Source organism: Giraffa tippelskirchi, chromosome 4 (assembly GCF_054371585.1).
Source record: "Giraffa tippelskirchi isolate mGirTip1 chromosome 4, T2T-mGirTip1v1.2.pri, whole genome shotgun sequence".
NCBI classification, from domain to species: domain Eukaryota; kingdom Metazoa; phylum Chordata; class Mammalia; order Artiodactyla; family Giraffidae; genus Giraffa; species Giraffa tippelskirchi.
Genome location: NC_137278.1, coordinates 206,680,027 through 206,704,426, shown reverse-complemented (window position 1 = coordinate 206,704,426; position 24,400 = coordinate 206,680,027). Strand labels below are relative to the sequence as shown.

The 24,400-nt window shown below is 57.5% G+C and overlaps 1 protein-coding gene across 1 annotated transcript; it reads left to right on the top strand.

Annotated features, from left to right (window-relative positions):
* Positions 1-6,507: 6,507 nt before the first annotated feature.
* TTLL12 (tubulin tyrosine ligase like 12) lies at positions 6,508-23,904 on the top strand. Its single transcript, XM_081587851.1, has 14 exons — positions 6,508-6,788; positions 10,362-10,534; positions 12,625-12,823; positions 13,578-13,737; positions 13,820-13,953; positions 16,243-16,319; positions 17,411-17,527; positions 17,618-17,812; positions 18,153-18,264; positions 18,964-19,115; positions 19,517-19,598; positions 21,232-21,300; positions 21,861-21,999; positions 22,506-23,904. Exons 1-14 carry the CDS (start codon positions 6,588-6,590, stop codon positions 22,655-22,657), a joined length of 1,962 nt encoding a protein of 653 aa, XP_081443977.1. The 5' UTR covers positions 6,508-6,587; the 3' UTR covers positions 22,658-23,904.
* The last annotated feature ends 496 nt before the right edge of the window (positions 23,905-24,400 follow it).

Here is a 24,400-nt window from a genome sequence, read left to right as displayed (position 1 = left end):
CCCTCTCTTCTTACTCTGAGGTGGGGGAGAGGTGAGGGAAACAGAGACGTGATTTTTCTGTTGATTAAATTGCATATTCATTTGTCTTTCTCCGCCTGACTTACTTCCCTCAGTATGACAATCTCTAGGTTCATCTATGTTGCTGCAAATGGCATTATTTCATTCTTTTTAATGGCTGAGTAATATTCCATTGTATATATGTACCATATCTTCTCTAGCCACTCCTCTGTTCAGGGCCATTTAGATTGCTTCCTTGTCTTGCCTATTGTAAATAGTGCCGTAACATTGGAGTGCATGTCTATTTTCAAATTATGGTTTTCTCCAGATATATGTCCCTAGGATCGCTTATATGTGGAATCTAAAAAAAAAAAAAAAAATGGTACAAATGAACTTATTTACAACAAAATAGAAATAGAGTCACAGATGTAGAAGACAAACTTATGGTTACCAAGGGGGAAAGCAAGGGTGGAAGGATAAATTGGGAGTCTGAGACTGACGTATATACACTACTATCTATAAAATAGATAATAGGGACCTACTGTGTAGCCCAGGGAAGTCGACTCAATACTCTGGAATGACCTATATGGGAAAAGAATCAGAAAGAGTGGATATAGGTATATGTATAACTGATTCACTTTGCTATACATCTGAAACTAACACAACATTGTAAATCAACTATCCTCCAATTAAAAAAAAAAAAAACAACTTGTTAACTGCATATTCAGAGACCCCTTTGTGAGGATAACATTTCAGCTGACACCCGAAGAATGGATTGGAATCAAAGTGGGAGGAGGGCCAGGACTCCCAGGTAGACAGAACAGCACGTGAAAACCCTGGAGGCAGTGGTGAGGCATTGTATTCCAAAAGCTGAAGAAAGCCAGAGTGATAAGGCTCAAAAATGAGGGGAAGAGTGTGCTGAAAGGAGGCTGGAGAGGGCAGCAGAGCTGGACCCCGCAGGGCTTTGGAGGTCACATGAAGGGCTGTTTTTATTCCTGGGCACTGGGCAATCACAAAAGATTTTAAGTAAGGATCTGACTTGATTGGGTTTGCATTTGGAGAAGGAAATGGTAACCCACTCCAGTGTCCTTGCCTGGAGAATCCCAGGGATGGCGGAGCCTGGTGGGCTGCTGTCTATGGGGTCGCACAGAGTTGGACATGACTGAAGCAACTTAGCAGCAGCAGCAGCAGCAGTGGCAGCATTTGGGGAGGAGAATGGAAAATAGGCCTGCCCTGTCACAAGGATGGGTCAAGGGACATTCACATGACCTGATCAGTGTGAGAGAGAACCTGTGAGACTTCCTTCCCCACTGGGACTGGATTCTTGGGAGGATATAGGCAGGAGCTGTTGCAGCCATTAATACTTTATCACCAGAAGAGGACAGCCTTATCAAAGAGCAAAGCCAATCCACAGAACAGCAGAGCTGGGATAAGGATAGAAAAAGTGGATCCTGGTGATGTTTGGGCCCCTTGATCAAGCTGAACCTGAAGTCCACATGAACGCCTTTGTTATGTGATTAATGTGGCTGCCATAACAAAATACCACAGAATGGGCAGATTAAACAACAGAAGTTTATTTTGTGGAAGCTGTGAAGTCCAAAATCAAGGTGCAGGTTAGAGTTCTCTTCCTGGCTTGCAGACAGCCACCTGTTCACTCTGTCCTCATCAGGTAAAGAAAAAGAATGCTCTGGTACCTATTCCTCTTCTTTTAAGGGCCCCAGCCTTAGGACCTCATTTAACTTTTATCACCTCCTCACAAGCTCTGTTTCCAAATTCAGTCACATTGTGGGTAACGGCACTATGAGTTTGGGAAGAACGCATTCAGTCCAGAACACCATGGCAGCCAATAAATACCCTTTTGCCTTAAGCCAGGTTGAGTTAGATTTACCGTCCCGTGGATCAGATAAACTACAGATTGATTCAGTGCAGGAGGAAGCTGCAGATGCCAAGATGACAAGTAGGTTTTCAGCTAGTGTAACATATGCTCGCTCATAACAAAATAATTATTATAAGTATCATCCACCTGCAACTCAGGAGACTCGGGTTCGATTATTGGGTTGGGAAGATCCCCCGGGGGAGGGCACGGCAACCCACTCCAGTATCCTGGCCTGGAGAATCCCATGGACAAGAGGAGCCCAGCAGGCTCTAGTCCATGGGGTCGTAGAGTCAGACACGACTGAAGCGACAGCACACGTATCTATACAGGCACAGACTGTAAGGTATGAGAAACAATACAACAGAGTTTCTAATAGTGATCAGGCCTGTGAGGTAGACATTCTTAATTATAACATTCAGTTCAGTTCAGTTCAGTCATTCAGTTGTGTCCAACTCTTTGCAGCTCCATGGACTGCAGCACGCCAGGCCTCCCTGTCCATCACCAACTCCTAGAATTACCCAAACTCATGTTCATTGAGTCGGTGATGCCATCCAACCATCTCCCCCTCTGTCATCCCCTTCTCCTCCCGTCTTCAATCTTTCTCAGCATCAGGGTCTTTTCCAATGAGTCAGCTCTTCTCATCAGGTGGCCAAAGGATTGGAGTTTCAGCTTCAACATCAGTCCTTCCAATGAATACTCAGGACTGATCTCCTTTAGGATGGACTGGTTGGATCTCCCTGCAGTCCAAGGGACTCTCAAGAGTCTTCTCCAACACCAGTACTAAATATTCACAGTGAGGCCCTGCTGCCCCTGCCTACCAACCACCCGAGTGTGCCTGTTCTGTGGCCTCCTTCACATGTTAATTTATTTTGAAGCACAGTCTTCTGTGCATGAAGACTCCGGGAAATGACAGTTGGTGTGGGTGAGTCACATGTGGCAGATTGAGGCTGAGTGGTCCCGCTGCAGACTGTTTAGAGAAGTCGGAACACTTTCGTTGTTCAGAGGGTTTTGTCCCCTCTTGCATGGAATAACCTAGGCAAACTCCAGGAAATGGTGAGGGACAGGATGGTCTGGCGTGCTGCAGTCCACGGGGTCACAAAGTGTCAGACTGGACTGAGCGACTGAACAAGAAGTATGGTATAAATTCACAGTTTTTATTTCTATTTTGTTTCCTGGTATTTTTTCTTTATTGTGCAATAAACCTCTTCAGGAGCAATAAACTTTTTGTATTTATTTTTATTTATTTGTCTGTATCATGTCTTAGTTGCAGCACGCAGTACCTTTTGCTGCAAGGACTCTAGTTATGGCGCTTGGGCTGAGTTGCAGCACATGGGATCTAAGTTCCCTAGCCAGGGATCAAACCGGAGTCCTCTGCATTGCAAGGCAGAGTCTTAACCACTGGACCACCAGGGAAGTCTCAATAAAGCCTTTTTTAAGTTCACATTTAATTTAAAATTAAGTTCTAGGGACTTCCCTTGTGGTCCAGTGGCTAAGACTCTGCACTCCTAGTACAGGGGGCTAGGGTTCGATCCCTGATCAGGGAACTAGTAAATAGATTCCACATGCAGCAACTAAAAAAAAACAAGATTCCACGTGCTGCAACTAACACCAGCCACAGCCAAATTAATTAACTAAATATTTTTTTTAAAAAATAAAAGTTCTATATTTTCATTTCTCAGGATTATGCAACTGAAACTTCTACAAAATGTTTACCTTTCACTATGGGGGCCAAAAGGTATCTTTCACTGCAAATCAATCATTCAGCAGTATCACATGAACTTTAAAAGTCAACAATTATTTTAAGACTGCCTCAAAATGAATGAACATGTGAAGTTGCAGAAATGAACTAACAGTCTATAAATCATGACTCTTCATTTAGATCAAATGATTTTTTTCTTACATCAGTTTCACTCATTTTTCTAATTTCAAGTTTTCTTGTGCTCCTTTCACTGTTCAAGTGCTGGCTCTCCTGGCTGAGAAATCATTTCATTGTGGATGCCATATTGTACCAAAGTCATTAGTTGCTTCCATTTTTGACTTTCAATTCATGCAATCAAAATTAAGCTTTTGGAAAGTTCATTCGCTCCAAAGTGCCAAACTAACATTATTGTGAATGCTACTCAGCTAAATTTAGTTTAACAGTTCAACACTGAAGGCATTTTTTTTCTTTTTGCAATGGTAATATTCATATAAGGTTCAATAGGCCCTGCATAGGTGAACTAACATTCTTACTAAATTAACAACACCATGGGACTTTCCTGGTGGTCCAGTGGTTAAGAATCCATGCTTCCCCTGCAGAGGGCACGGGTTCAATCCCTGGCAGGGGAACTAAGATCCCGAATCCCCCACCATGGCCAAAAATAAAACCCGAAAAACAAACCAAAAAACCCATGAAGCAGAAACACACCTGGAATTGGATGTAATTATTACAACCATACCAACTGTAAAGTTGTATCAGTCGAATTAGGTATCACAGTTCTCAAAATTTACAAATATTTTTTCACACAGAGTGATTGAACTGCAAAATTTTTGAGACATAGCTGATGTGAGACAGAAAAAAGTATTCCAGTATGGCTATGCTGTGCTCAGTCGCTCAGTCGTGTCCAACTCTGCAACTCCACAGACGGTAGCTCTCCAGGCTCCTCTGTCTGCAGGTTTCTCCAGGCAAGAATGCTGGAGTGGGTGGTCATGCCCTTCTCCAGGGCATCTTCCCAACCCAGGGATGGAACCCAGGTCTCCAGCATTGCAGGCGGATATTTTTACCGTCTGAGCCACCAGGGAAGCCCTCCAGTATGGCGGTAACATTTTTTTCCCCATAACATGTTTCTCAACCATGTCAATGAAAAAAATTAAAGAAAGAAAGAAATGGAAATTTTTATTCTTCCTAAATATTTTATTCTTCCCAAATATTATAATAACCTGGGAAGCAGTCTTTCAGAGAGCTGTGAGGACTGTCTTGCCTGTTAGAGGTCAAAAGGTCAGTATTGTAAGTTCTGAGACAAAGTGCTATACATTGGCCGTGGTGGTGGTGGTGGTGGTAGTTTAGTCGTTAAGTTGTATTTGACTCCTTGTGACCCCCGGACCATAGCCCGCCAGGCTCCTCTGTCCGTGGGATTCTCCAGGCAAGACTACTGGAGTGGTTAGCCATTTCCTTCTCCAGGGATCTTCCCAAACCAGGTATCAAGCCTGGGTCTCCTGCATTGCAGTGGATTCTCTTTTTTTTTTGCAGTGGATTCTTTACTGACTGAGCTACGGGTGTGTTTTAAGCTTTTGAGACAAAGTGCTATGGTTTAGTCACTAAGTCGTGTCTGACTCTTGCGACCCCATGGACTGCAGCCTGCCAGGCTCCTCTCTCCATGGGATTTTCCAGGCAAGAAAACTGGAGTGGGTTTCCATTTCCATCTCCAAAAGTGCTATACATTGAATGATACATTACCAACAGTCTACACAATCCAGATCCACGTGTACAAAACAAGTAGTGGGTCATGGGTCACTGTGGCCTCTTCTAAGGTTAAGAAGGAAGCTTATCTCCTACGGAGTAGAGATCCCTGATAGGATTAGGAAGGTTATCTCCCAAGGAGGTTTGGTTAATGCAAAGGTACAATTTACACTAAAAGGGAGGGATTTTATGCTGAAGTTTCTGTCTTGCCATAAAATGTGAATGTTATTTACCATCACCAACTGGAATTTGGAAGTTTGAAAGTTTTTGCATAACAACCTAAGTGTTCTAGTCCCATTGAACAAGTCCTCTAAACTGGTGCATTTTGTTCAAAATCAGCTTAAAATTTTTAATCAAGATATTCACCAACTGAAGCGCACACACAAAAAACCTTTGCCTTTGCACTTTCCTGGAGAAGGAAATGGCAACCCACTCCAGTATTCTTGCCTGGAGAATCCCAGGCACAGAGGAGCCTGGTGGGCTGCCGTCTATGGGGTCGCACAGAGTCGGACACGACTGAAGCGACTTAGCAGCAGCAGCAGCACTTTCCAGCAAATTACAATCACTGAAAAGTTGAAAAAGAGGAAACAATACAAGGCATTTCCAAGGAAGATTAAAAAAAAAACAACCTCCCAGTTTTATCTGAATAAATTCATATACTGAATCCAAATATAAGGAAACTGAGACAGGTCACTGCTTTGCTGCACCTAAACTCTGGTGACGCATTCAAAAGAACGAGAGATTCCCCGCCCCCTGCCTCCGTGGGTCTGCAAGTCATCAAGGCGCGATCGGTGCCGTCTGGGGAGGCTGCTCGGCCCCGGGGGTATCTCTGAGCCTCCGTTTCCCCTTTCTGTACAGTCTGGAGCCCCATCCGGTTCCGACCTCCCGCGTGCGGTACAGCCTCATTTCCGGCATCAGCCCAGACAGCCGCGGGCTGAACGAGAAGACACCGCCCCACCACCAGCCGCGCGTGCGCACACGCGGCAGTCCCCCAACTGGAGCCACAAAGGCTCCGCCCCCGAGCTACAAAGCCCCGCCCCCGCACGCTCACGCACGCGCACTTCTCGGGAGGCCCCGCCCCTCCGGGCTGCCCCAGAGGCCCTTCCGCCAGCCCGGCGCCTGGGCTTGTGGGCGGGGCTTGCTGGCCGCGGCGGGGAAACCCGGAGGAGGGCGGGGCTTGCGGGCCGCGGCGGGCGGGGCTTGCGGGCCGAGTCCGGAGGGCCAGGCCCGCGGGCTCCGCGGCCGCGCTGGGCTTCTGGCGCTGGCGGAGGCGCCATGCAGGCCGACCCCACACCGGAGCGCAGCAGCCGGGTCCTGACGCCGGAGCCGGAGCCGGGCCCAGACTCGGTCCCCGACCCTGAGCAGGATGCGCGGGCGGCTCTGGCCGAGTTCGCGGCGCTGCACGGCCCGGCGTTGCGCGCGTCGGGCGTGCCCGAGCGGTACTGGGGCCGCCTTCTGCACAAGCTGGAGCACGAGGTGCGGGTCGGGGCGCCGCGCGGGGAGGCTCGGGGTGCGGAGCGGGCCCGGGACAGCCGGGGTGCGGGCCCGAGCGCGCCGCCGGGCTGGTTGGCTCTGGACTCTTCTACCTGGGAGGGTGTGGTCAGCGGGCCGGCTCCGGGCCGAGAACCGCTGGGGTGGGGCGGCCGGGGACCCCCCCCCCCAGGGAGGACGCGAGGAGAGGAGGTTGGGGAGGGCGCGCCGGGGGGAGCTGGCGGCGTGGAGATGGGAGGGAACGCGCGTTCCCGGGCGGGCTTGGGTGAGACGCGCCCGGGGAGTCAGGGGCCGGCGTGGATGGACGACGGAGGAGATGCACGCGGCCGGAGGTTTGAGCATGCCCTGGTGCTCAAACGCCTTAGACTTTCACTTCCGTGGCGGTTTGGGGCCTAAGAGCGGTGGCCGGAGCCTCTACCTGTGGCCCCGGTCTTGCCAGCACCTGGGGCTGGGCCAGGGCTGCGACGAGAACTGGAACTAAAATGAACTTTGGCTCCCGTTGTGCGTGCCAGGCCCTGGGCTGCGTCCTCCACAATCCGAGCCCAAAGCAGCCCTGTGAGGGTTGTGATCCATCACCCCTTTCCTACAGTTGAGAAAATTGAGGCTCGGAAAGAGGAAGTGACCCTCCTAAGGTCTGTCCGGCCTCAGAACTAGAAGCTTTCTTCCCTGGCAGTGCAGACTCCACGCTTCCAGTGCAGGGGGCACGGGTTCGAGCTCACATGCTGCATGGCACGACCAAACAATTTAAAAAAAAAAAAATTTTTTTTTTAAAGAGCTCGGATGCTTCGAGGATCTCCCTTGTAGGGACAGCTCCTTTCCACTGGCCTGTGCTCTAGCCTCTACTCTAGCCTCTACCTCTGAAAGGTCTCCCCAGGGTCCTAGCTGAGGGGTGGGCCCTGGGTTTTGGTGGTTTTCCCAGATGCTGAAGCCAGAGCACATTCATGGGCCGGCTGTTGGGACCTTCTGAGCTGGAGCCAGGCTCCCTCTGGGCTGCCTCCTGGGTCAAGACAGACTGAGCCATTCGTTCAAGTGGTGAATTGGGACCCTAGAGGCTGCTGGGTGAACCCCACCCTCTCAGCCAAACTCTGGACGTTTGACATCCGGGGGAGGAGGTGGGGGTTGGACCAAGCACCTTCCTGTTCAAAACAAGGGTAGTTGCTATAAAAAAGATCCAGTGTTGTTGGCACCTGCCTTTTGTAACAGTGTATTTCTTTCCCCCTGGAGCCTGCCCTCATTTGCCAGCATTTCCCAAGCACTTGCCCTAGTCCTGTGCCTCTGCTGGGCAGGAAGGGGACCGCAGCAGTTTGTTAGGATAAAATGATCTTCTGGTGCTGGGTGAATACAGCATGAGGTGGGAACACCCTAGCCCTGGCCCTGCCAGCCTCCGTGGGCAGTGAAGTCACTCGTGCAAGTCACTTGCCCTGTGGGCAGCGAAATCACTCATGTGCGTCACTTGCCCGTCTTGAGTCCAAGTCCAGGAAACACGGCCCCAGCTCCCACGGGTCTTGATGGAGTCTCGGTGCAGAGGTGTGCCCAGCATGTAGTCACCAGAGTTTAATGTCCCTTCCATCCTGGCCACCGTTGCTCTGCTCAGGGGCAAGCAGTACTTTTCCATGACCCTCCCTTGCTGGGGTGACGGGCAGACCTGTGAGTCACCACTTTGCCAGACCCAAACCTGCAGCCCTCGTTCTGACAGACCTGCTGCTGGGGGCCCAGGTGTGGGGAAGGATGCTTGCTGGCAGAACAGGCACCTGCTGACCGAGGAAGGGGGGCCCCTCCTGCCCCCCACTGGCTTGGAAACCATGGGGAGTGTTTAAAATAAATTTTAGCTCTTTCTGGTCGACAGGAACTTCCCAGCTGCAAAACCACTCCCCTCCCCTACCTCAGTGGGGCTCCTCCAGCTCCTCTGTGAAAGGATGGTTGTCACAGGGATGGTGTCTCAGCTGGGAGAGGGCTGGCCCTACACTGCCCCCTCCCCCTCGTCAGGTTCGGGCGTGGAGGGATGGAGATTTGGGGCCCTGGGTTGGATCCCAGCCTCTGAGCTCTTCTCTTCTAAACTCCAAACCGGAGAAGGGTTGTGGCTTCCCCCGCCCCCAGGCTTTCTGGGTGGGGGTTCAAGGCTCCATCCCAGAAAGTTCCCTAGCTCCCCTGGGATGCACCTGACTGGCTCCACGGCCCTTCCTGCCCCAGCTACTCTGCCTGGAGTCCTCACACCACCACTCCACGGCCACACGTTGAAATCTTCCCCTTCCTGGGACTTTGCTGGTGGTCCAGTGTCTTAAGACTTCCCGCTCCCAGTGCAGGGGGCCCAGGTTTGATCCCTGGTCAGGGAACTAGAGCCCAGAGTCTGCAACTGTAAGACTCCGCATCAGAGACCTGGAGCAGCCAAATCAATTAATCTTCTGCTTCCTTCACCACTCACTTCAGAGGACAGCGCCCCTGCAGGGATTATCTGGGCCTCTCAGATGGCCCCTGCTGGCTCTCTGTCATCAGCTCCCAGGGCAAAGGTCATGAGTCACTCATCCTCACACCCCCAAGTACCTGTCCTGCCCAGCACATCAGCGCTGCGCATGCCTGAATGGCTGGCTGACTGCCAACTGCTGGGATGAGTGTGTCTCCGGTTTCTAGTGGCGTCGTGGGAAATACATTTTAGGGGTAGCTGGTCTTGGTTGAGCCCCTGCTGTGCCAGGGACTCTCTGTGCACCGTTTGACTTGATGTATCACTCTCAGCTCCCCTGGAAGGTAGCTGATGTTCCCTAGGCTGGTGAGAGACTAGGCTCAGAGGTGTCATGGTGGCAAGTGCTTACAGAGCCATTAGCTTCTAAGCTCTGCATGTGTGTTAATCAGCTAATCCTCCCAACAAACCGCAGATAGATTCTAATGTTTCCATTGTATGGATGGAGAAACTGAGGCATGGAATGGTTCAGTGACCTGCCGACTTGTGGCAGACACCGGGTCTTGAGTGTGGCCGTATGGGGACCGACTGGCTTGTCCCCTTCACCAGCTGTAAGTGGCTCACAGTTGCCAGGGAAACTCAAGGAAACCCAGGCCCTTTCCTTCTGTCCCATCGGCCCAGGGCCCCAGGAGACCAGCCCCAGACCATGCTTGGTGCAGACCTGGGCTGGCATGGATGCAGGGAGCTCTTGAGCCCCCTGTTTTCCTTCTGAATCTCCACCGTTCCCGTGGCGGTGGGTTGGTGGTTTTGGTGAGAACAAAGCTCAGCTGAAATCCCTGGCCCGCCACGATCCTGCCTCTTCCAGGCATTGTGAGCAGAGCTGCCCCCTCGACCTTCTGGGCCGCATTTTCCCTGTGAAGCAGGAGGCCAGACTGGCTGTCACTGGGAGGCACATGTGTGTGGTCCCTCCCCCAGGCGTGGGTCCCACAGGCTGGGGCATCCCAGACCACGGCACCCGTGTTGGCCAGGGAGGTGAGGGCCTCATTCCCACTGATTGGGAACCTGTCTCCCAGGTGTGAGATGGGCAGCTGGACCGTAAAGAGGCCCTGTCCTCCTTGGGGCTCAGTTCGTCCTGCCAACGCCCCCCTGCCTCTGGCCCCCAGGTTTTCGATGCTGGGGAGATGTTCGGGATCATGCAGGTGGAGGAAGCTGAAGAGGAGGAGAGTGAGGACGAGGTGGCCCGGGAAGCGCGCAAGAAGCCCAACCCCGGCAGCGAGCTCTGCTACAAGGTCATCGTGACCAACGAGAACGGGCTCCAGGCGGCCGACCCCAACAGGTAAGGAGCCAAGGGCCGGACGCCTCTCGGCCACGCCACGGCTCCCAAGGGGCCGCCCGGCTCCCGCCTCAAAGTATGTCACTCTGGCCATCGCCACCGGGAGAAGCAGTCCTTGCGAGCGCTCCTGCTCCTCCAGGCCAGGCCACTGGCCGCTTAAGCCAGCCTGAGACGAGGTGCACGGTGGCCGCCGTGTTTCCAGCTGGACTTCAAGGCCCTGTTGGGCCCGACACTGACGACATCCCCGTGTTCGCCGTGTTTTGTACTGTCCTCAGAGCGGCCTCCCCCCAGTTGCCTCTTAACCTGTCCCAGCGGTCCCACTGACCACGGATGGCAAGGTCCCATCTTGCTGATGAGGACCCAGTGGGGACAGGCTCACCTAGGATCGCACAGCTGGTTACAGGCGTGGGTGTCATCCCCAGGGCCGTCTTACTCGTGAGCCTGGACTTTTCGAGGGACCCCACCCCCACCCCCCACCCTGCCGGGCCTCCCTGCTGGTCCTGCTGAACCTGGTCTCTGGGTATAAGCCCTGTACTTCACATCACGGAATGTGAGCAGCGTGGCCTGGTTGATTCCTCGAGTGGGGACTTGGTGGGGGGAGGAGGGCAGAGGTGGGCCTGGGCTTTGCACGGGGCCCCAGGATAGAAGGGCCAGGGCCAGGACTGGACCCCAGGCTTCCTGCCTCCCAGGGGCCAGAGGGACTGTCCTCAGCCAGGACAGGCACAACTTTATTGAAACCCTGGGCGGGGTAGCGGTGAGAAACTCGCTGGCCCCTGTGTGTCCCTGGACGTCTGTGTCCGTAGCTCTTCCCGCAGAGCTTTCTGAGCTCCTTCACTGGCCCCTGGTGCAGTGGGAGGGCCACACAGGTAATTAGAGCAGCCGGGCACCACCACCCACATGGTCTCTGACTCAGAAACTCATTAAGTTGAGTACAGCAGACCTGTGCGTGTGCCCGCTCCGTTCCCACCTGTGCCAGCCATGGGACTCAGGCCCAGCGGCCTCCTCAAGGGACTCTCTGCCTCCCTGCTCCCTCCACACACTCCAGCAGGCAGGTCTGGGGCGGAATGGGCATGGTGTCGAGGTTGGGAGCTCGGCTCCTGGCTCTGTCTGCCCTCAGACCTTTGTGAGTCTCCCCCAATGGCCAGGCCCAGCCTCCATCCGCTCCCACGTGCACCATGTCCGGCAGCCCCCATGTGCATCTGCCCGGGTCACCCCTGGGTGCTCCCCGCTTCTTGCACGAGGGCAGGAGTAAGTCTTCATTTGTTTCGGGATGTGCCAACAAAAAGTAGTGTGAGCGCAGTGAGCTGGCCCCCAGCTGCAGAACTGGAGTGCTTGCTGTTCCTTTTGCTTTAGTGGGGTGGGGGGGACCAGAGCTGCTTCCCGAGCAGGCAGAACCCTGTGCATTGGGGAGTCCACATCCAGGCAGGCTGGGGTGGTGTCAGGCAGCCTGACTGGTGGGCTGGGGGCAGGCAGGGCCTCGGGCCTGCAGGGGAACTCCTCGCCCTCCAGCGAGGTGGTGTGTGAGCCACGTAGCCAGCCCAGGAGACTGGACTGGGTGGACTGCCTGTCTGGACATGTGAGGACTCGAAGCCTCTCCCGCACAAGGCCTTGGCACCTCCTGAGCAATGCCTAGAGGTCCTGGGTGAGCGCAAGTGAGCTCTGAGTAGGGCTTTTTTGCGCATCTGCCTGCAGGTAGCAAGATGGGGGGCGTGGGCCCACTTTCCAGCAGCTCAAAATCCAGCCAAGGACACTTAACATTCACGGTGATCACTGTAATAGTCAATCCCCCAACGCACGAGGATGTGATGTAGGCGGCCGGCTGTTTGTCTCATTTGATCCTCACGTCAGCCCCACGACGGGGTGGGTAGGGATGTGTTGCCCTGTTTGAGAAAAACTGGAAGAGAAGGGTGGAAGTTTCCCAGGACGAAACAGCGGGCAGAGCCAGACCCACACCCAGGCCCAGCGCCGGGTCCAGGCCGCAGCCCCGGCCTCTTCCTCAAGCAGCTCTCACCCTCCGCTGGCCCTTGCCCACCCCTCCTCCTCACCTGACCTGCGTGGCAGCCTCACCCACCCCCCGTGGCCTGTGCCCGCAGCATCTTCCTCATCGACCACGCCTGGACGTGCCGCGTGACGCATGCCCGCCAGCAGCTGCAGCAGGTGCCGGGGCTGCTGCACCGCATGGCCAACCTGATGGGCGTCGAGTTCCATGGCGAGCTGCCCAGCGCCGAGGCCGTGGACCTGGTGCTGGAGGAGATGTGGAAGTTCAACCAGACCTACCAGCTGGCCCACGGGGTGAGCGGGCAGCCGGGCCTGCGCCGCCCCGTGCTGTCGGGGCTGGCGGGAGGCGGTCCCCTGACCCCACCAGTTGAGCAGACTCCCCTTCCCCTGGCCAGTGGGAGCTGCCCTGGTTCCCTGCGACTTCATCATGGTCCTGTTACTCTTCGCCTCGGGCCAGCCAGTGCCCAGGTGTCCACGTGGCTTTGGACACAGCCTTGTCCCAGACCCCTAGACGTGGGCCCAGTGAGCTGGCTGGCTCTTTCCCAGTTTCTGCTGGTTCCAACACTCTCTTAAATACCCTTAGTGATTCCTTGCTGCCTTCAGGAATAGAGTCCAGTCCCTTCAGCACGCTCTAAGGCTAATATCACTCCCCAGCACACCCCCGGACCCACCCTTAGGCGCCAGCCCCCTGCTGCTTGCAGCCTGGGAAAAGACAGAAGTTGTTTCTCGGGATCACAGCGGTCGCCTCCTCCAGGAAGCCTTCCCTGAACTCCCCCTCCTCTCCCTGGTGCACACAGAAAGCCAAGCACCCCGTGTGGCTGCTAGGCTAAGTGCCTTTATACGCACCTTTACCCCACCCGTGATCACCCAGCAGCCCCCTGGCCCAGCGGCCTTGTGTTCAGGGGTCCGGAGTCATGCCTGTTGGGTGTTCCAGGCCCTGAGGGTCGAGTGTAGACGGGCAGGTGGCCGGTGTTTGGGTCGTGGACGCCAGGAGAGGTGCATGGACTGGAGGACCCGTGGGTGAGGGTGGCGTGTGCTCCGCCCGCAGACGGCCGAGGAGAAGGTGCCCGTGTGGTACATCATGGACGAGTTTGGCTCACGCATCCAGCACGCGGATGTGCCCAGCTTCGCCACCGCCCCCTTCTTCTACATGCCCCAGCAGGTGGCCTACACGCTGCTGTGGCCCTTGCGGGACCTGGACACGGGCGGTAAGTGGGGCCCCGCCATCTGCCGAGGAAGGGCTGGCCGCTCTCCTGCCGCCCCCCTGACGGCCCGCGTGTCCTGGTGCAGAGGAGGTGACCCGGGACTTTGCCTACGGAGAGGCCGACCCGCTGATCCGGAGGTGCATGCTGCTGCCTTGGGCCCCCACCGACCTGCTGGACCTCAGCTCCTCCACGCCCGAGCCACCCGCCGAGCACTACCAGGTGGGACCTTGGCCCCGACCCCCTGGGCCTGTTTGCCCGGTGGCTTCTGAAATGTCCTCTACCAGGTCACCAAATGTTGCAGAGCCACAGCTGGCTGCCATGGGAGGTAGAGAGGAGTCTAGGGGTGTCTGCAAGACAAGGGGCTCAGCTCAGTGAGCGAACATGAGCTGCATGTGGCCGCACCACTTGGCGTCAGCTCGGAGCCCAGACCCCGGGGTCCCGATGCTGGGAACTCTCCTTCCAGAGGGTGGGGTGGAGCTGGTGGACGGGGCAGGGTGGGACGTGCAATACTGCTGCTCCTCGTTTTGGGGTCTGGGGTGGTGGCCATGCAGCTGGGCTGTGAATCCCGGCTTGGGACCATTCCCTTATCTCCTGACACCTCTCTCACCGGGGGTGTAAGGATACTGTTTACACACTGCACATTATGTTTCATGGCACACAGTAGGCCCACAAGTGGTCATCGCGAACATCGTAGATGGGGGTGACAGTCCATTGTTTGGGCCCCACCAGGACCGGGGGACCCACTCACAGGGCTTGACTGGTGGGCAGTTCATGCAAGGCCCGGTCCGTGGGGCAGGCCAGGATAGGGAGCCAGGGTTGGTGCAGCCAGGGACAGGGGCGGCAGGCGGAGCCTATGGGAGCAGAACCAGGCAGAGCTGAGCAGGAATTAACACCCCGGCCCTCTCTCCTCCTCCCCCGCCTTCATCTCCAGCCGCTGATTTTCATCCACTCATCCCAGTTGGAAACCAAGGGATTCATGAGCCTCTGCTTAGCACTTTATGGGCGTGCTCAGCTGTAACCCTTACAGTAGGACATCCAGTCCTGTTTTGTCGTCATTTAACTGGGGGTGAGGAAACTGACGCACAGAGGGGTTAAGTAACTTGTCAAAGGCCACACAGCTGGCGGAAGAGCTGGAGTCCAAACCCGGAGGGTCCTGGCAACCTGTGGGCCAAGGCTGTAGCCTTTCCGCACCATGTTGACATCTCTCTGCCCCCCACTAGACCATCAGACGCTCACTGAGTGCCCCAGAGGATTGTGAAAGGAGGAAACGAGTTAATCCCGAGTTAACAAGTGGGAAGGGTGCCTGGTGTTAGCTGTCCTGTGATCCTCTGGCTGGGAGGGCTGGGCCGACGTGGTGGGCCTGTTGACTTGTTTCCCTGTGAATTTAAGCCAGTGGTGACTGAGCCCTGTCAGAAATTCAGTGATCACCCTTCTTAATTCAGAGGTGTGTTTCAGAGCCTCCTAGAGTGCTTTCGCTTAGTAGGTGCTTATTAAACACTTGAATGAGTGTGTGAATGCAAAGGAGTCGTTTAGAAGTGGCTTAGAGACAAAAATTTTCTGGTCTTGAGGTTGTTAAAGGAACATGAATTGAAATCAGCAATTTTGGGGGGGTTGTAGGGGGAAATGCCCCCCATGGCCTAAGAAGAGGAGAAGAGTCCAGACACTGTTTTTTTTAAACATCCTGGTGATTTTTGACCCATTTGGGTCAGGCCTGTGCTCTGGGCCCTGGGGTTGCCTTTATTAGTCAGCTAGTGCCAGATAACAGTTCCAAAACGTAGCTGCTCAGAACAGCAGACGTTTGTTATGTCTTGCTTTGTGTGGAAAGGAGGTGGGGAGCGGCTCAGCTGGGCGTTCCTGGCCGCTGCTCTCTCGTGAGCACAGTCAGGCTGTCATCTGAGGCTTGGTCGGGCTGAGGACCAGCCCCCACGTGGCCCACTCATGCAGCGCTGGCTGTAGACAGGAGGCCTCTCCGCAGGACTGCTTGAGCGTCCTCAGGACATGGTGGCTGACTCTCTGGGAGGAAGTGATTGGAGGGGAGATAGGAGGAGGCCACAGGTCCTTTCACGAGTTTGCAGACTCCGCTTCTTCCCGTGGGTTATAAACCTGTCATTCAGCCCAGCCCGTGCTCAAGGGGAGATGGGTTATTAACTCTGCCTTTTGAAAGGAATGTTAGAAAGTATGTGAACAGGTTTTAAACCACCACGCCGCTTACCCTCAGAGCGGCCCTCTCCCGGGACAGGCCCAGCACCTTCTGGGTGACCTGTGACTTGGAAGAAGCGTTTAGAAGCAATAAGAAGATTGAATACACCGAACAGGGTATTCAGGACATGAGGGGCCTCGAGCCCCGGAATCCTGGGGCGGGGGCACACCAGCACCCAAGAAGGGCTCTACCTGAGCCCAGGTGTGCCCCCCGGGATCACAGAAGCCTGGTGTGCAGGGTGGGGAGGCCTGTGCTCACTTGCTCCCTTTCTTGAAGGTCTGTTTCTACCTCCAGCGTTTCTCTTCTAGGCCATACTGGAGGAGAACAAGGAGAAGCTGCCCCTGGCCATCAGCCCCGCGGGGTACCCCTGTGACCACGTCTTCAAGTGCGTAGCCCGCCCGCACCCCCAGACTGTGATGAGACTTCTCCTTGCTGCCTTTCCTCATGCACTCCCGAGACTCCTGGGACATCCCCCGTGCAGGGTGCCACCTCTGGGCAGCACAGCAGTGACGGGACCGCCAGGGGTGGGGTCTCAGGGTCACAGAGAGACGCTCGAGAAGGGAGGATGAGCCAGGAGCCAGCACGGACAGTGACGACGGTGCTGGGCATCCTGGCGGCCAGGAGGGGCCGCTGCCAGCTGTCTGCAGATGTGGGCTGGCAGCTTCTGGCAGGCCAGGCAGGCCTGTGAGCCCAGGCTCCCACGGGGTGGAAGTAGACGGTCCGTTTTACAGGTGAGGAAGTGGAGGTGCAGAGAGATGCCCCCCCAGATAACAGAGCCGCCTCGGGGCAGCTTGGCCTCCGTCTCCAAGGGGTCCCCTCCCTCTGGCCACCGGCCAAACCTCCTCCACTCTGTCCTTTCCCCCCAGGCTCTGGGGGTTTCCTCCCTTTCCCTCAGGCCACCGCCCAACACCCCTCCACTTCGTGGGGCCAGAGGCTGCCCCGAGGCCCCGTAGCCCTGTCGCCAGCTGTAGCTGTGCCCCGGCCATGAGCTAGAAGCCTCGTGCTGGCCTCGCCTCTCCCCCCGGATCACTGTCCAGGTGGGGTCCTGTCTCCCTCCCACTTTGACTTGCAGCCCTGTCACTTTCAAAGCGTGGCTACATCTACCGCCCCTGGCAGACACACTCCCAGGCCCCCTGTCCTCTCCCCTGCCCAGGGCCAGGGCTGGTGCCAGCGTGGAATGAAGCCTTGTCCGGGGCACTTGTCTGGGCCGCATGCTCACCTGCAGGCCCTGGGGCGCCGGCTCGCTTCCCTGAGGGCAGCCCTCCTTAAGTGTGTCCACCTGTCCTGTTGGCACGTGGGAGGAAGGAGCCCGGGTCGGTGAAACGCGGGGCTTGTCCTGTTTCATCCTCAAGACGAGCGCAAGGAGGTGGGCCCTGGGGTCCCGTCTCACAAGTGGGGGACCCAAGGTCCGAGGGCCCCACCGCTGGGCGGACAATGCAGCCGGTGTGACCTCAGCCCCGCCCCCGCCCCCCGCAGGGTCTACACGGACATCCAGCAGGTGCTTAGCCACCTCACCCACCCACGCTTCACCTTCACCCAGAGCGAGGCCGACGCTGACGTCCTCTACAACTTCTCACACTTCAAGGACTACAGGTGAGGCGCCTCCCAGCCCCGGGGCCCGGCCCGCCCGACCCCGCAAGCCCCTTCCTCCCCTGACCAGTGGAGCCTCCCTGGGCCCCGCAGGAGGCTGAGCCAGGAGAGGCCCAACGTGCTGCTGAACCAGTTCCCCTGCGAGAACCTGCTGACGGTGAAGGACTGCCTGGCCTCCATCGCACGCCGGGCGGGTGGCCCCGAGGGCCCGGCCTGGCTGCCCCGCACCTTCAACCTGCGCACGGAGCTGCCGCAGTTCATCAGCTACTTCCAGCAGCGGGAGAGGCGGTGAGCTCCCCTCATGCGCACCACTAGCTGAGACCACCCCCCGACCAATGCCCAGCAAGCTCCTGTGGCCCCCATCCCTGACCGCCCCGCCCCCCCCCCGCAACCCCGTCCCAGTCCGCCTGGCCCGCCCCATGGCCGAGCGCCTGCCACGTGCCCACTGCACTGCTGGGAGCCGCAGGGCTCGACGGCCCTTCCACCTGGAGGGCAGCTCCCTTGGCCTCAGCCAATTGCTGGCTCCCAAAGCCCAGCCTTTGAGGTCTCCTCTGGGACCCCTCCCTTGGCCCCCTCTGCAGCCACAGTCCTGGGGGCACACAGGCCTAGCCGACCCCTCTGCTCCCAGGGGTGAGGACAACCACTGGATCTGCAAGCCCTGGAACCTGGCCCGCAGCCTGGACACCCACATCACCAAGAACCTGCACAGCATCGTTCGGCACCGCGAGAGCTCCCCCAAGGTGGAGCCCTGGGGCGCCGGCAGGTCGGGGGGGTGGCTGCTCTCGAGGACTGGCTAGGCCGGGTCCTGGTGGCAGTGTCGTCGCTCAGCTGGGAAGAGTCACTGCTCGCTGCCCTTGCCAGCAGGGAGGGGTGCGAGGAGGGAGCCCCCCAGGTGTGCCCCCCCAGGGGACCACCCACAGGAGGGAGGTGGCTAGGCCAGGGAGCCCTGCAGGGCCCTGGACAGAGGTGCTGTAGTGACGAGGGGCCGGCAGTGGGGGAGGTGAAGGACACAGGCTGTGCACCTGGGCAGACAGAGCCCCGAGAGAGACGTGTCACCAGATGACCGCTGGGGAGATCCCCGGCCCTGGGATGGGGAGCCAGTGGATTTATGGCTGAGAATTTGTTTTCAAAGCCTAAAAACCAGTGGCAACATTTCTTTCAATTAATGATGAAGAGGAAGAGTTTGTTGCAGCTTAGACACGGGTGTGAAAAAACAGGAAGACACAGAGTGTGGGGAGCAGGTCCCTTCAGGGTACCAGGTCGGGGGGGCACCCCCCTAAGCCCGGGGTGGGGGGAGGTGGGCTCAAGAGGGAGTCCGCTCCTCCAGGCGGGACTGCACTCAGGCGTCCCCCGGGCACGAGCCACAGGCAGGGAGGCCGGGCCACTCTGTCCTGGCCGGGGCGAGACAAGCACCCGCAAGCCTGCTCCTGTGTTCTCAGGTTGTGTCCAAGTACATTGAGAGTCCCGTCTTGTTCCTTCGAGAAGACGTGGGGAGGGTCAAGTTCGACATCCGCTACATCCTGCTGCTGCGGTCGGTGAAGCCCCTGAGGTTGTTCGTCTACGACGTGTTCTGGCTGCGGTTCTCCAACCGGTAATGAAGACCGGGCTGCAGGTGGGCGGCTGGGCCGGGGATTGGGGGGAGCTGGGCCTGGGATTGAGGGGCTGCCTCTTTGACTCTGGATGAGAATGCCTGCACCAGGGCTCCTTCCCCAGCAGGGACCCCGCTGAGCCCGTTTCTGGTAACTGGCAGTAACCCTCCCCAAGTCAGCACCCCTTCATGTGACAAGCCCCCACCCCTGCAAACCCTGTCGATGTTTAGGGGCCTCGCGGGGGTCTAGTAGTGAGCCCACGGGGGCCGTGGGACCACCCCGCCCACTCTCACCAGTGGGAGAACGGATGCTCAGCCAGGGGGCTCCAAGCGCCTGCCTGCCTACCCCGCTGGGACCAGCCGCACTCGGGACCCACTTGGGTGTCCGTCTGCTCGTCCTGCAGGCCCTTTGCCCTCAATGACCTGGATGACTACGAGAAGCATTTCACTGTCATGAACTATGACCCGGAAGTGGTGCTGAAGCAGGTGAGGCCTGGTGGGGCCTGGGGAGCCGGGTGCCCGTGGAGGCTGGTGCAGACTGGGCCCCACCCCAGTCAGCGTGTCTTCTGGGCCGGCTGTGTACTGGTCAGGGGAGCTGCCCTCTGGGACCTGCGTCCCCTCCCACCACTGCCCCCAGCGCTCGGAGGGGCACACACGCTCAGGTTGAGATAACGGGGCCCTGAGGCTTCCCTGGTTCATGTCGCACGGCCCCCAGGGCGGGTGGCTGCTGCTGGCCTGTGGCCCTGCCTGGACCCTCTGCCTTCCCCGGGCTGTCTGGGTGCCTTGAGCAACAGGGCTTGGGGGCAGAGCTCCTTCAAGGTGAGGGCATCAACCCCTAGCTGGCCTGCAGATCACCTGGGGCAGGCGGGAGAGGCTCCTTCTGGGCAGAGGCAGGGCCCAGCTTCTGGCAGAGGAAGAGAGCCCGGAGCGGCGTTGGTCCTGACTGTTCGGGGCAGACGGGAGGTAGGGCACGCCCGCTGTCCTCCCTGCTCCGTACTGCCCTGCCGTGGCCCTGTGGTCCCCACCTCAACGAGGCCGCTGCTCCTGAGTGTGGGGCTAGTCCTTCCCAGGCACACGCTGATGTATCAGTAAACTGAACTCTGTGTCTGTTAATCACTTAACTGTGTCCCACGCTTTGTGACCCCCCTGGTCTGTGCACGGGATTCTCCAGGCAGGAATACTGGAGTGGGTTGCCACACCCCTCCCCAGGGGATCTTCCCGACCGAGGGATCAAACCATGGTCTCCTGCATTGCCAGGCAGATTCTCTACCTTCTGAGCCACCAGGGAAGCCCTGAGCTGTGCTGAACACTCGCTGTTCCGTGTGTGAGATGTCCTCTGTCCTGCACTGTCAGAGGGGCCAGGCCATGTGCCTACACAGCAGGGCTGCTGCTCTGTGTCCCTTCTCTTGTCCAGGGCTGTGTTGGCAGCTGGTCCCTAGGACCCTGAGCCCTTGCCGGAGCCCCAGGCTGTAGCTGAGGTAGTCTCTGAGGCCTGAGCGCCTTCCTTCTGTGGAGCAGGCATCATTCTGAGGGTCACGTCTCCTCTGACGCCCCTGCATGGGGGATGCATGTCCAGGAGGGTGTGCATGCTGGGCTTCCTTAGGGAGCCCATCCTGGTTCTCTCTGGGAGGAACCTGAGCTGACGACCAGCATGCTCACGTATGTGCTGAGTGTAGTGTTGGCCTGAGAAGCCCTTGTCATCCGCAGGCACTTTGAGCCATTGCCGAGCTCAGACAGGGGCCCTGCAGGCTCAGGTCCGAGTTCTGCCTCCAGTGACTGTTCTGAGAGGGACCTGGTGACCGTTGGCCGGTCCACTCAGCATTCATTGCCTCACTGGAACCTCACAGCCACCTGCAAAGCAGGTTTGCTGGGCGGGGAGCAGTGTCCCATTTTACAGATGGAGACACTGAGGCTCTGGGAAGTAAATGTGTTCGGAGCTCAGACCCCGTCTCCTGCCCCCGATCTGTGCTAGCAGGGGTGGCGCTGGAGAGGCTGTGGGTGCCTTCCTGGGGCCCCAGCAAGTGCCAGCTCTGTGTAAAGGCAGGATAGGACAGGCCTCCCTTGTCCCTGCCCAGAGGAGGCCCCGGACAGAGCGTGACGGGCCCTGTGTCTGTTGCAGGTACACTACAATGAATTCATCCCAGAGTTTGAGAAGCAGTACCCAGAATTCCCCTGGAAGAGCGTCCAGGTGAGTGCTGGCCAAGCTCAAGGGGCCAGGGCTTGAGTGGGCAGTGCCAGGCATGTGGGGGCCTTCACCTCCTTTTGGTGGTCTGACTCCCCCACCAGAGGGAGAGGGTATGGTGAGACCCCCTCCTCCCCTTTGGCCCTAGTGGGGTGTCACGAGGGCTCCTTGGGGCGGGGAGGAGCCTGGTGGGGCCTTCAGGACCACCCTTGGGACAAACATGGGCTCTGGGCGTCGCAAGAATCACACACCTTGGGGGACACAGGCTGGTCTCCACATCCTGAAGTGAGCATCTCAGATGCTACGCTCCTGGGCCTGGGGCAGAAGGAGCCATGGAAGCTCTGAGGCAGGGGGACACAGGTTTGCAGGGGGTGGATGCCAGGTGTGAGGGCAGCGAGAGTCGGGCTGCAGGTCATGGAAGATGTCAGAGGAGGTGACGTGGCAGATGGAGACCAAGGCTCAGGAAGGGGCAGTGAGCCCCGTGTTGAGAGGCTGCTCCGAGGGGCTGGTCCTAGCATCAGCCTGCAGGCCCCCTGACCCTATCTCCCCACCCCCCTGGCCCCCAGGCTGAAATCTTCCAGGCCTTCACAGAGCTGTTCCAGGTGGCGTGTGCCAGGCCGCCCCCGCTGGGCCTCTGTGACTACCCCTCATCCCGGGCCGTGTACGCCGTCGACCTCATGCTGAAGTGGGACAGCCGTCCTGATGGTGAGGGGGCTCCCCCACCCTGGCCCCGTTTACCCAGAGCTGATCCTCCAGCCACCCCGTCCCCCCCCCAAAGCCAGCCCCCCAGGGACAGAGAGAGGACAGGGTTGCCTCGGCCTGGTCCGCGCTGCTCTGTGCCCCTTTTCTCTGATTAGCCTGGAGATCGGGATCAGAGGAGGCCCACCTTGAGGGTCCGGAGCCTGCAGGGTGGAGCACAAGGGGCAAAGGGAAGTGGGTGGCCGTGGTGACAGGAGAGAGCTGATGAGGAAAGGCGCCCTGCATGCGAGGAGAAGGGGCCCAGTGTCCCACTGAACCAGACATCGGAGCGGGCTGTGGTGGCTCATGGCACTCCCGAGGCTGGAGGCAGCCCTGGTCTTTCCCCTGCAAGAACAGGCTTCAGGCCAGGCCCCCCCACCCCGGAGAAGCCTCACGGCCCCCAGCACCCCCATCCCAGGCCCCCTCCCCACCCCCCACCCAGAGTGAGACAGGCCGTGCTTCTGTGCCATCAGGGAAGCGAGCGATGCAGCCGCAGATCCTGGAGGTGAACTTCAACCCAGACTGTGAGCGAGCCTGCAGGTACCACCCAAGCTTCTTCAATGACATCTTCAGCACCTTGTTCCTGGACGAGCCCGACGGCTGCCCCGTCACCCGCCTCCTCTAGGCGCCCGCTGGCCCTCCTGCTGGTGCTTGTGGGCGGATTCCAGCCTCAGTTCTCGGAGCTGCTTCTGCAAAGTGCCCCCCACCCCCACCCTGCAAGCCGTCGTCCCAGCCTCCCACCCCGGGGCTCGGGGGCCCCCCTCCCCTCAGTCGATCCCCAGGGTTGAGTGCCAGACTCCTGTCTACACGACCCTCTCCAGCGTCTGTGCAGTGGTCAGCTCAGCCAAGGGCTCTATCCCAGAGATCTTGGTCCCTGGGGTGCTGTACTTCCAGAGGTGTTCGTGAAAGGGGTTCCGGGGAGCATGATGAGAGGTGTCCTCAGGAACTTGGTTCCCCAGGAGCACTCGTGGAAACCCAGACACTAACAGGCCAGACTGGCTGTTCCCACGCTCCACACCAGACCCTGGGACAGGTGTCCCCAGATGACCCTGGGGAGCTGGCTTCTCAGAGCCAAACTTCTCGCTCCCAGAGTCGAACCTTCACCAGCAAAACCTCCCTTGAGGCTCCAGGGCGGGAGGCCACTGCCCTTGGCTGCTGTTGCCTTTCCATCCGGCCCCATGGACAGGGCACAGTGCGGTGCCAGTTCTTCCCAGCCCACTGGGCCCCACAGGGGTTCTCACCTCATCTGAGGTTGGCTGGGACACTCTGGTGAGGGTGCTCGGGGACAGGTGGACAGTGGAACACTGGGCAGTGGGTGCCTGAGAGAGACAATTCCAGGGAGAACTTTGTGTTAGAGTCAGAGGCCACCTTCCACTAGCCAGAGTCAAAAAGTGGGGTTTCTGTCACTTTTTCGTTTATGGGAAGAAAATGCAGAATTCTCGTTGTTCATTATGTTTCTGGAATTTTGAGTCAGTTTGCAGCATAGTTTGTATAGCCGCAGTGTTCCCAGGCCCAGCTCACCAGCCGGTGGGTCTGACTTCTGTTGGAGAGCTGCCTGCAGAGCTTTCGCGCGTGTGTGTGTGTGTGTGTATGTGTGTGTTGAGGGGGGTGCTTGTTTCACTCTGAAGCCGAGTGATCCTTATAGCAAAACTGGACTTGACTGTGCCGCCTGCCTCTGTGTCTGCCAGGGCATGTCTGTCCATCCTGTCTGTTACCCACGAGTTCAGCCTGTGTCCTGGGGAAGCACCCCTCTCTCCAGCCAAGCAGAGGTTAGAGGGCAGGATGCCTCGTCTCTGGTTTTCCCCGCAGAGAGCTGCTGTGTCCTGTCCCCTCCTGACTCGATTTGTACTGCAATAAAGTCCGCCTTCTGTACCTCTGCCTCCCTTTTCTCTTTGGGGCCCTGGAACCACAGGCCTGCCTGATGTGTCAGTTGTTGAAGAAAACCAAAGTACCAAGATGAGGGCTTTGAGAAGGGGCTTCCCAGGTGGTGCAGTGGTGAAGAGTTGCCTGCTAATGTAGGAGGCACCGGAGACACGGGTCCGATCCCTGGGTCAGGAAGATGCCCTGGAGGAGGAACTGGCAACCCACTCCACTGTTCTTGCCTGGGAAATCCCATGGACAGAGAAGCCCGGCGGGCTACAGTCCATGGGGTCACAAGAGTTGGACATGATTGACCATGCACAAACATGCTTTGAAAAACAGAAGTAATAAGGTGGTGTTTAGGTCTCCAAGTCCCTGTCAGTCTCTTTGGGTTTGGGTGCTTTAAACAACTGAAATCTCTCTGTTCTGGAGGTTGGGGTGGCCTAAGGTCAAGGGGACAGCAGATAATGATGTCTGAGGTGGGACCCTCTTCCTGACTCGGTCAGCT